The 12,317-nt window shown below is 35.1% G+C and overlaps 1 protein-coding gene across 1 annotated transcript in view; it reads right to left on the bottom strand.

Annotated features, from left to right (window-relative positions):
• Window positions 1-2,487: 2,487 nt before the first annotated feature.
• ints13 (integrator complex subunit 13) overlaps window positions 2,488-12,317 on the bottom strand; it is a 57,095-nt gene continuing 47,265 nt past the window's right edge. Inside the window, exons 14-17 of the mRNA XM_028815494.2 lie at window positions 10,382-10,612; window positions 10,047-10,186; window positions 8,442-8,577; window positions 2,488-2,743 (exon numbers count right to left, since the gene is read on the bottom strand). Coding sequence (XP_028671327.1) covers window positions 2,707-2,743; window positions 8,442-8,577; window positions 10,047-10,186; window positions 10,382-10,612 — 544 coding nt within the window. The 3' untranslated portion in view covers window positions 2,488-2,706. The remainder of the gene's footprint in view (window positions 2,744-8,441; window positions 8,578-10,046; window positions 10,187-10,381; window positions 10,613-12,317) is intronic.

Here is a 12,317-nt window from a genome sequence, read left to right as displayed (position 1 = left end):
TGGAATAAGGCTGTAACATAACAAAATGTGGAAAAAGTGATGCACTGTGAATACTTTCCGTATGCACTGTATATGGCTTCCATATCCAATATAAATAATGGAAATATTCAAACACATTTTATTCTTTTTAATCACATTTTCCTTGATTTTCCTATCATCTTGCACTATTAGAAATGTTTATACAAAAAAGGCAGATAAAACACTGTCGCTTTAAAGTCTTGGACTGACATTCTCTCATTCTCACCCTGGTTTTATTTTTTTCTACATTTGCCACTTTCTGAGTCTAACCAATTCTGCCTTTACAGCTGTCCTTCATATCAATAAGTAATCTGCTTAAAGTCCTGTTCTGGGTTTTGTTCTTGCTAAGCTGGACATCTGAAACTTGGGATTTCTGCAGCTTTTACTCTCTCCTACAATGCTGCTGGGCAGCCTGCTGTAATTTGTCCATATCTAACCTCGGACTATTCCGTAACATTTCCTCTGGCTTCTCACTACGGTTAAAAGTATTACATACAGGCCACTGGTAGGCACTGATCCCCACCAACCCCAGCCCCATCTTGTATATGTTCCACCACAGAACCTCAATATTGCTCCTGTTTTCTCCAGACACACTAAAGAAGATCCCCTATACTCTGTTCTCAGCTGTTGAATGAACTTCTCCTGATTGGTATATTGAGTCTTGTATTGCACTTTAATAATTCTTGTGGGTTTCTTGTAACTTTATTGAATCTTACTTTACTCTACATTTGATGTGCTCTTGCTTCGAGTATCTGCTTATCTTGTACTAATTGCAGGATCACACTTCTTATAACCAAAAACTAAAGGCATTTTTAATTATTTTTTAAATTTGCACTATTTTCCTATGGACTCCAATGTCTTCTCCCTCCACTCTTTCATATTCTTGATTCTTTTAAGCCAATACCAAGACTTGTGTCTTAGCAGCATTGGGTGCTACACGGCAACTAACTCTAAGGGTACATTCACTCACATACTGTAAATATATTCAATCTCATAAGGTCACTTTAGAGTCAACCTAACGAAATTATTTCTAGAATTCGGGGAAATTCAGAGAGGCAGAAAAAAACCCCACATAGTCTCGGGGTGAAAATACATGGACAGTACATGAATGGAAATTGAGCCCATAGTCTATGAGGGAGTAGCACTGACCACTTCACACTACTGTGCAGCCCCAAAATATTCCTAATTTTGTAAAGACATGTATTAAAAATACTGATACTTACCTGAGTCTAATTATCTACAGATCCACTAAGTAGTAATAATAATAATAATTCATTACATTTATATAGCACTTTTCTCAGTACTCAAAGTACCATATATTCTTTATCCATTCACGTTAACAATAATAAGTAGACAAGGGAAAAATACAAATAAAGTCATGCATTACTTTTTGATGCTTTAAGCCATCCATCCAATTTAGGGTGGTGTGGAACCAAATCCTATCTTAGTGGCAACAGACACAAGCAAGAACCTGACCTGGATTAATTGTTAATGTCTCACAGGACACAAACAGTATTACACAGTCACACAAGGCCAACTTCATTAATAAGAACTGACCAACAACTCACCTTTGAATTGTCGAAGGTAAACAATCAGTCAGAGAACAAAAATGAATTTTGAGACTAAGTGCTAGTGTTGCTTAAATGTATTATACTGATATCAAAGCATTGACAATAGATTCATCCAAGAAAACCGGTACAGCCAAGATATTTTTTTAAATTTATAGAAAATGCTTAACTTTGGAATGTAGTTTTGTGTGGCACATGCATATATGCCATATTTGTGAATTAAAAACTTCAACTTGAAAAACAGTGAACTTATCCTTTAAACACAAGTTCATTATTACTCTTATGATTTCATAATAATGAAGTTCTATTAAGTAAATAAACACCTCTGATTTGTGGACTTTACACTATGAAACTATGACATAAATATAACCTGCAATAAATGTGTAGCTAAGCAGAGAAGCAGGCTTGTTATGTACAATTCATCTAGATAATGTTGAAGACATTATGGATGACTTCAACAGAAAATTAGAAAGTACGAGAAGAAAAACTTCAAATAATTAGTTTCCTGATGGAATGGTAATGAATCAAAAAAATCCTGTCAATGCCAACAGCTTTCCACTAACTACAACATTTTCCATTAAAAAGAAATTATGCAACAGCCCTGTCAATGTTTAGCCCACTGCAGTGTAGATTCAAATAACAAAAACAATTAACAAATAAATAGTAATATACAAACATTTACAATAATATTAAGGTCATAAACATAGATAGAAAAATAAGGTTTCAAATTATATTAGAAAAATAGCCACTGGGATTCAATGTTTATAGTATACCAAAAAAAACCACTGTCAGCCTAAGTGTCTGAGATTGCTAAAATGGATTAACACCTTCTCTTAAATGAACATCTGCTTTATTTTATATATTCCCTGCATGAAAAAATTAAACAAGCCCCAGAAGACAATGAGATGAATATTCATTTTATTTATTTTTCACAAAGTTTTTTTTTTTTTATAAAACAAATTTTCTTAAAAAGTTTTCTTTAAACAAAATGTAACTTTTTTTAGCTATAAACATTATAAAAAGTAAAACACTATAGACTGAATCATATTAACCTGACTACTGTATGAATTTGCCTGGACTGCTTCAAGTAAAACATGATGAGCTCATTAGTTAATCTTCATTATCGGCTGGATTTTCCATTTTCAACTGCATCCACCCTACACATAATACAAAAAATACAAATTGCACATTGGTCTTTGATTTACTATACACAGCTGGATAAAACAAATAACATGAAAGAGCTTAACATGGCTACTGGCAATGTATCTTGTTGGATTTAAAGGCATGGGGAGATTAAAACAGAAGCACTGTAATTACTAAGAAAGATCAGATAAATCACAATGACTTCCTCTAATTTTAAGGGCATTTAAAAAATCCTTCACCTTCAATTATCCAGTTAATAAAGCAGGAAACTCAGTTAGTCAGTCTTAAAAAAAAAAAAAACACAGCTTTCTTGCTTGGAAAAAAAAAATCTCCTGAGCTTTGTCCTTGGGTTTCAATGCACTAATTACCATATATTTAATGTAACTACTGTATACATCCAGTAATAAAAAGCAGAATTATCTCACACACACATACACACATGCACAAACAGGCAGTTCTATGTTTTAAAATTTGTTCTCAGCACCTTTATTTATAAAAATAAATGAAAAAATACTAATTATTGTCATTTTTCTACAGTATAAGAACCTCTGCACCTTCAAGCACCCTGACTCTTACTTTATACCTAATCTAATCTCATTGCTAGACTCATTGCTCTTAGCGATGAGGTGCGCTTCAAATTGGATGTTCAGTACAGTATGCAGACAACTATTACAAGCCCTTTATCTGGCACACACACACATATATACTGTGTGTGTATATATATATATATATATATATATATATATATATATATATATATATATATATATATATATATGAATTGCATGCATTTTAGATTTTTAGGATAAAGAGAAATTTAATAGCACAGTAAAATATTATGACAGAATAATATTTATAGATCACACTAACTGAAAATTAACAGTATTTTTGCCATATCTTGGAGAGTAAAATTAGTTTGGGGTTTATGCAAATGTCAGATCGCTAACAAATTATGGGCCAGTTGGAGCAGTAGGCAATCTGCAGGTGGATGTATGATGCAGAGAGCTGTGTTTTCATGTGCTCAATAACCAGCTTCTCAAAGCAATTGGTGATGATGGGTGTGAGCGCTGCAATGTGATAATCGTTGAGGCACAAGACAACAGATTCCTCTGGTACTAGTATAATGGTGGGTATGAACCAAGAAAGAATGCTGGCCTGTTGCAGAGAAGTGTTGCAAGATGTCTCTATTTGACATACGCCAGCTAGTGTGCTCAAGACTCTAAATACTTGTCCAGGGATGTTTCTGCTGCTTTATGTGGATTTACCCTTGGCAAAATTTGTTTCCCATTGGCTGCACAGAGTCTCAAGTACTTCTTCATCAGGACTCAAGATACACTTCCTCGCGGACACATTGTTCAGAGCATCTAACTGTGCTGGCACACACGTGCGATTAGGAGGGAGCCGAGTGGACCAAGTAAAGGTAATTACCCGCCAGGCCAGGGGGTGGTGGGGTGCACTAAACCTACCTCTGTTATCTCTGCAGGCCAAATATGGGAAAACCGGCCTGTTTCAACATCAATGATGTCACATCCGGTCCCGGTGCCCAGAAAGACGTCACTTCCGGTTTCGGCTTATAAAGCCGCCATCTTTTCCATTACACATCAGTTCAATCTGGACTCAACCAATGCACATCAGTGCCTTTCTTACAACCCTTTTGGCAGCCGGGGACAATATATGGGTGGCTGCCCCAAACCTTTTCAGAATTGGTTCAGCACATTTGAGACAGAGACATTACTGGTGCAGACATGTGGTATGGGCCTGTATTTGGCTATGTCCTGAATACCTTGTCACAGGTGCCTTGCACTTCTGCAGTCTTGGAAGTGGCCATGGCTTTTCTGTGTGTATGCTCACTTCACCGCTCTGTCACAAGACAGGGCAATCACTTCACCTATACACTTACTGATGTATCCTGTGACAGATGATGCATACTCCTCCAGATTGATTTTATCAAAATAGATGGCACCCTCCTTGAAAAATGCATCAGTTTATATTTTCAAAACAATCCTGAGACCTGAGGCAGCACCATCTGGCCACATTCTGATCTGCTTCTGCAAAGGCTTTGTGCAGTTAACCTAACTTCTGTATGCAGGAAGAAGATAGAGATTTGATCTCCAACATGGGGGTGCAGTGCAGCTCTGTATGCTTCACACATATTTGTGTGTACAAGGTCCAATGTGATGTTTTTCCTCATTGGGAAGCGTACATGCTGGTATACAAGCAGAAAGCAGCCAGACCATCTAGCGTGACAGGTAGTCCAGGATGTTTCACATAACCATGTCTCTTTAAATATGGAGATACAGCAGTCCTGCATCTCATGTGTCACAGTTGATCCACTCCAGGCTTGTTATCCAGGGAGTAAACAATGGAGAACCAGATGGACACACCATTGATTTTGAGCTTCAGCTTCCTCTCACAACGCTTGCATCTGGTCTGCTCAGCAAGCTAGTACTGCTCAGCATTTTCTGTAGTGCCAGGTCTATGATTTTCAACAGACATTCGTGGCTGTAAGACTGATTATTTGTTCAACTGATATCAATATGTGACAGTTCTGAAAAACTATTTGTCCGAGAGACTAAATTTAGTACTGTTTGGCTTGGACACAAAGTAATAATAATAATAATAATACATTTTATTTATATAACACCTGAAAAACTATTTGTCCAAGAGACAACATTTAGCGCTGTTTGGCTTGGACACAAAGTAGTCATTGCATCCATGAGTGCTGCCATTCTTAGATGATTTCATTATTTAGAATTTCTTAACTTGTTAATGTATTTCAGTCAACTGTAACAGGATAATGTAAAATGTCCTATTTGGTTGGAGTCAATTTTTTATAGTTATAGCAGTTCACAATATTGCTAGAAAACCCCTGTTTACCAAAATGAATCAACAGTCAATCATTAGTTTATGAAATAAAGGTCAGCAAACCATGAAAATTTAAAAATGAAGATTTTTCAAGTTCAGCATCCATTAAGTATTGTAAAGAAATTAGCTCTGAGAAGAACAGCCACAGGAAAGGCTAATCAAAATTTTCCTTTTCAGAAGAAAACATCAACAGAAACATCAACTGCTCAGAGGACACTGTATGGATCAGGTCTTCATGATAAAAATTATGCAAATAAACCATTACTGAAGTAGACAAATAAGAAAAGACTTGCTTGGGCCTAGAAACACAGGTCATTGATATCAGACCAGTTAAAATCTGTATTCTGATCTGATGAATCCCAGTTTCATGTTTCTGGTTCCAACCCCCATGTCTTTTTGAGATGTAGAGAAAGTGAATGGATGATGTGTGCATCTACGTTACCAACTGTGAAGCACAAGGAGGATGAGTGATCGTGTGGGGCTGCTTTGCTGGTGACACTGTCAGTGTTTTATTTAGAATTGATGGTAAACTTCACAAGTATGTCTTCCACAACATTCGGTAGCTATATCTCAGTTGGTTTGTGCTTAGTTGAGTCAACATTTATTTTACAACAGGACAATGACCCAAAACACATTTTCAGATTATGTCAGTTATTTGGCATAGTGTGGCAGCAGACGACTGGTCACCTAAACTAAACAACAGATGGTTTAGGATGACTTAAGCTGATATCACATTACGTGACTTCTAGTCCTGGGTTATATCAGATTTGCCAACTGCAGTTGCTGATCACATCGCCAGACCATGACAATTTACATGACTGAAAGTCAAGTTTAGCGATTGCATCCTGAACTTCCAGCACAGTCATGCTTGTCCCCTTTTTCTAACAGCCAACAATATGTTGCCTGATGGATCCTGCATTGTACAAAGGAGTAACAGGTGTGGAAGGTTCAGCCACAATCTCTGCTCTTTTTGTCCTTTTTTTGTTATGTTGTGGTACATAAAAACATAATACATCAGATAAATGAGCTCCTCTTTTACCTGTGACTTATTCCTTATCAATGCATTATATGTATGGTACTTCCGGGTGAACATTCACTGGTTGTCAGCTCATGCACACCACTACAACTAAAGACAAAATCAAATAGTCATGGACCAGTTGAGGGGATTCCCTGGGCATGTCAATTTATATGACTGGTTTCAAGGAAATACACTGTTGAGTGCCTCCGACTTGGTAAGATTATGCAAATAAAGACAAACTGAAAATCATTGGAAAAGTTGTGTAATGTGACATGGTCTAGTCTAAAATATAGAGAATTTTTTAGAAATAAAGAAAAACCCACCTATGAGTAGGTGTTTAAACTTTTCATATGTCCATAACAGAAAAAATATTTGTTAGATTTGAACTACCTGTACAGGTGAAATATTTGACCTTGAATTTCGATTAACAAAAACTGTACATTAACAATAAAAACAAAGTAGTACCCTGGGATCTAATATACATGAGATGAAAGAAGGACATCAATGATTCATGAAGGTGCTTAGAAGGGAAAGTTTTAAATATGTTGGTATGACTATACAAAGACATTCATTAGAAAAATGCCAATTCATGAAGAATGACATCTGAAATGAAAGCAAATGCACAGAAATGTGCAGGTGTTATTTTAAATACACTTCTACTGCTAATAAAAATAATAGGTGATTCTAGACTGTTTCAGTTAGAGTATTTGTAGGTGTATCAATGGCAATGTCTCTAACCTGGAACAGGAAGGTTAAAAAAAATGGATGAGTAAACTTAATGTCCAAGGTGCAGTTTAAAAAGCTGGAAAAGAGGACAGGGTGTACATTTTTTAAGAAAATGCCATCTAGGCTCAGCAAATATTACGGAATAGATTAAACAATTAAATTATAATGATGACTTTGTTTGAGAAAAAAAAAAAACAAGGTTTAACAATGAGATGTGTTGTTAATCTGATAAATTGTGTTATCACTTTGACTTTCAGTTTTTTTTACTGTTTATCAATAGCGAAAGGGTTGGGTGGGGGCTTAAATAAATCATGAATATGTGTCATGGGATACAGGAAAGCTTTTAAAACTAAAACAAAAAATTGATAAAAGCTAAAAGAAATACTGTAAAGAATGAATTTGTGGTCTTGTGAGAAGGTAGTTCAGCCCTGGTTAAGACAGAACATGAAATTAAAAACAAAAGTAATCATTGCTAACAGAGTGATGTAGTATTATTCAATAATAGTACTCAAACTATTACTGAAAAACTTAGAAATGACAATTATGAATGTCAAGTCAGGACTAAGACTAGGGGGTGAGTAACCATAGCAAGTAAAGCTTGACGCTAACCAAACTATGTTGCTAAATTGTGGGAAAAAAGTCTCTTGATCCTCGATAGTGTGTACAGGAATGAGAAGATCTGCTAAACATCATCATACATGGAGAGAAGGCAGACATGTGAAGCTGACTACTTCCTTTAGATTCACTAGCCTAAGATAATTGGGAGGCTCTAAGATTACTTTATATGCAGAACTGCAATAGCTAATGATACATTTAATAAGACTAGAAAGGAAGCGCCAGACTGCTATAGATGAGGACTATGAGAAGTCCTGAGATTGATTTTATGGAAAGTGACCATCTCGCCAAACCAAGAACAATTTTTTGCAATCAAAAAAATTCACAAACATCAAACATAGCGACAAGAGGAGAGAGATATAAAGTTGTTGTTTTTAACCTAGACATTACTTGAATGTAAGAGCAGAAAAAATAGACTTTCCAAATATAATATGAAATGAAATAAAAATAATGTTTACATTTATTGTAAATGTATTGCAAATACTAACCCATTTTCTTCTTTAAGATGTTGGTATAATTCAGCCTTGTTGTTTACAGAATTCATGCGTCCAACAAATTCTTGGTGTTTTTTTGAATTAGCAACATTTATCCTGTTGGTCCATAATGTCAATAATGATACTGGGCCTAAAAGTGTAACAATTTTAGCCAAAGATAAATAATAAAAGTCTGTAAATTATGTGATACATCATAGCACAACATACAGTAACATGATATAACATTCTCAAACTCGCTTAATTCAATCTAGGGTCATCAGCGGATGGATTCTATCTCACCACTGGGAACAAGGTAAGAAACAGTCCTAGACATGGTACCAGTCCAACACTGTGCCTACTTACTTGCTCACACACACAGTCACACTCACATTCACATTCACACAGGGGCAATCTGGAATTACTTATTAACCTAACCTGCATATCTCTGGGGATGTGGGAGGGACTCTCAAGCAGATGTGGGGAGACCATGCAAGTTCTACATGGACAACATTGGGGTGTGGGATCAAAAACTAGGATTGCAGAATCAATGAGGAAGAGGTGCTGCACAATGCGACACTGTGCCAATATGTGATATATCTATTTTCCTGAAATGGAAATACAGTATTATGGTAATACCAAAGAAAAAAAACTAATAAGACCCCATTTTGTGGCTGCCTTTGCATCTGTCTTATCTCATATAACAGGAATTCAAAGCAGTAACAAAAGATATAAGCTCAGGTAATATTTAGTTCTATTTTTTAACTTTAGTTTACATCTGAAGCCTTGGTGTAACTAAGTGTAAATGGATACTGTATGGGACCACAGACATCTTCCATTCAAAGCCACTGCTTATTGAACTCATTCCTTGTAACAAGTTAATTTCACATCGTTCACTATTTTTTTGTTCTGTTTTAGAGACTGGAAGCCATTTGTCTGTACATCACCTTGGTGCATTTCTTCACCTATAGTAATAACAATGCATTTTAAATAGCACTCTGTTTTAGAGATATCCACCTGGTCATTATTACATGTTGTTATACTACTGTCTCCTAAAATTAAACATATTGGATTGAAAGACTACTAAAAAGACTAAAGTGGAATTTGTTCTTTCATGCAATGGTTTGGCATGATTTCAGGTAAGTAATACTTTAAAGAGTTTTCCAAATATCTCAAGATGAGAAACAAATCTGATAATATGCAAAACAGAAAGGCACAAAGTAAGTTGCAACAAGTCAATAACTGAGTTTGATCTTTGTGCTTTGCCTAAACACTTTCACATTAATATTATGATTCTGAACTGGAGCACTGAAATTTTGTGGTAGAGGGCCCATTGCCTAAAAAATTAAATCACAGAGTAAACATATACTATCATGCACAATCACAAAAAATAATTGTTTTTATTGTTATTTATGTAAAAATAAAATAATAAAATGAACTGAAAAAAGGTCTTTGTGATACAGTTTTTCTCCACTTTTTACGAGGATACATAAAGCAGACATTGCAAACAAGGAGTATATTAGAAAACAGAGAGGCAAATTATTATTTGACATTCACTTGAAATGACACCAAAGGGTTTCAAGAGAAAGCAGTGAAAAATATGATGCAAAATATCCCACTTACCCTTTGCTTTGTCCACTGGATGTATTTCCTCCATTGCTAACCTGGGCTTTTTATTTAAAGGCTCTGGAGAGTCTGGAGAATCTTTTATGATTTCAGCTTCAGCCAATTCTTCTTTCTCTCGATCTAAAATTCCTTTTAATCTAAATGTAAATACTATATTTTAAGTATGGTGTTTTAACTATTCAAGAAATAGTTTGAACAATTAAAAATATTAAACATTAATAAAAAATACTCTCTAATATCTCTTGACATCTTGCCCTTCAAAAATTCCACTGCTTCATTTTCAATTTCTCCACATAATACAACTCCTAATCCTTATTTACATTTTACCTTACCTTTCGGACTCCTGCCAAGTTTTCTCTGGTTCAACATCCTTGCCATTCTTTTCACTTTTGTCTTCTTTCTCCTCTCTCTTTCTGCCTCTCTTTTTACGTTCTTCTTCTTCAGGAGGTTTGCTCCGACAGGCCTGGATGCACTCCAAGACATGCTGGTGTCTTTCTGAGGTCTTATTGTGTGCCTTGACCAGAGTTTCCAATTCATTCCACATAATCCTGTATTGTTCATCTCTAGGAAATAAATGACATTTCACATAGGACTATTGAGTTAAGGGATTCATGCTGACATCTTCATGAAGTGAAAAGTCTGTAAACTATACCAACTATCTATTTAATCTGAAAAGAACTTCCTCCTATATAATTTTATGGGCATCAGGAGCAAAGTGAAAAAACAAGTATGACAAGTGCTTGCTTAATGCTCCATATGCTTAACATACCATTTTAAAAAGCAATAGAATTCAACATTAATTAGCTGATAATTTCTAGAACTTGTGGAAAAATTTTAAATCTTACGAACTTCATATCTCTTTTACTGCACAATATGATAGACTATTTCTTTAAGATGTACTGAGGCTAGTCTAACAGTCAAGTTGTTTTTCAGAATATGCACAACTACATACACATTGATGGTATACCATCATCCACCTTAATAAATGGACAAGTGTCTGTGTGTTTGTCTGTGTGTCCACCCAGCTGCTATGTCTCGATCATTCCAAAAGATGGCATATCTAAAACGTTTTCAGTACTAAAATGCATTATATTTGTCATTTCAATAGATGGCACATTACTAGGGTTGCCAGATTAGAAAATTAGAAATACGGATCACTCTTAAAATCTCTCTACAGTATATTACTGTATATATAAATTTATACATGCCCCCTATACACCCAGAGCAATATATTATATAAATGTAGAGACATAAGTTAAAAACATAAAGCAAGGATTTAAATGGGTTATGAGGAAAACAAAAGTAAAATCATTTAGCAAAACAGTAACAGTGTTGCTGTCCTCAGCCAACCACAGCAACTGAACAAGTTGCAAACAGGCAGTAAACACTAGTTTCCTCGTTACATTTGGGTTATTTTCATGAAGAGAATCTGAGAAAAGAAAGTATAATTACTTATAAAGATATAACTAAGTTCCGTAAGAAGGTAGTAAAAATATATTTTTATTACGAAATTTGAAAATGAACTAAATACGGGACATTTGGGTGTCCCTGAAAGGTCAGTATGGGACGGGGACAAAATTATCAAATATGGGACATGTCCTGTATATAAGGGACATCTGGCAACCCTACACATTACAAATATTAACATTGCTTTTACAAATCCCATACCAAATTATGTCTGTCAGATGGAACGTTGCTATATAAAATATAATTCACATTTCTTTAATAAAGAAAGCAAAAGCTGACATTCAAATGTAAAATTACAGTTGTCTACCCACACTAATTCTGGCATCGAGTTATGCTGTATGCACTGTGTAAAACTACATTGTTTTGGATATCTGTTTCTGCACTTTACTTCCATTATCAGCCATTTAATTATTTTGAATGGTTAGCTTGATATCTTTATTAGGAACTCTTACAGCCAGACCCCTTTAAACATATATTTTTTTTTTTTCAGATCCCACAAGTGTACTTTGAGCTGTTATTCTAAACGCGTTTCTGGTGCCTTGAAAGCATAATATTTCATCTAGGTCTTTCCCATTACTCTTAAACCTGAGATCCCTGACTGTTGTATAATGCCACGACCTTTTCAATTAGCAAATGTAAAATAACTTATAGTTCTGATTTTCCTTTTTTTTCAATGCTTGAAAATTCTGTGTTCTACAATTACTCTCCATTTTATATGGCAGCCAGTCTGACACACAATTCCTAAAACAATATTTTTCTTCCTCTTTACCTTTTCTCACTTCTATGTGGGGTCAATGTGCT

This window comes from Erpetoichthys calabaricus, chromosome 1 (genome assembly GCF_900747795.2).
Source record: "Erpetoichthys calabaricus chromosome 1, fErpCal1.3, whole genome shotgun sequence".
NCBI lineage: Eukaryota > Metazoa > Chordata > Cladistia > Polypteriformes > Polypteridae > Erpetoichthys > Erpetoichthys calabaricus.
Note: the sequence above shows the minus strand (reverse complement) of the source record. Positions and strands in the feature narration are given on the sequence as shown.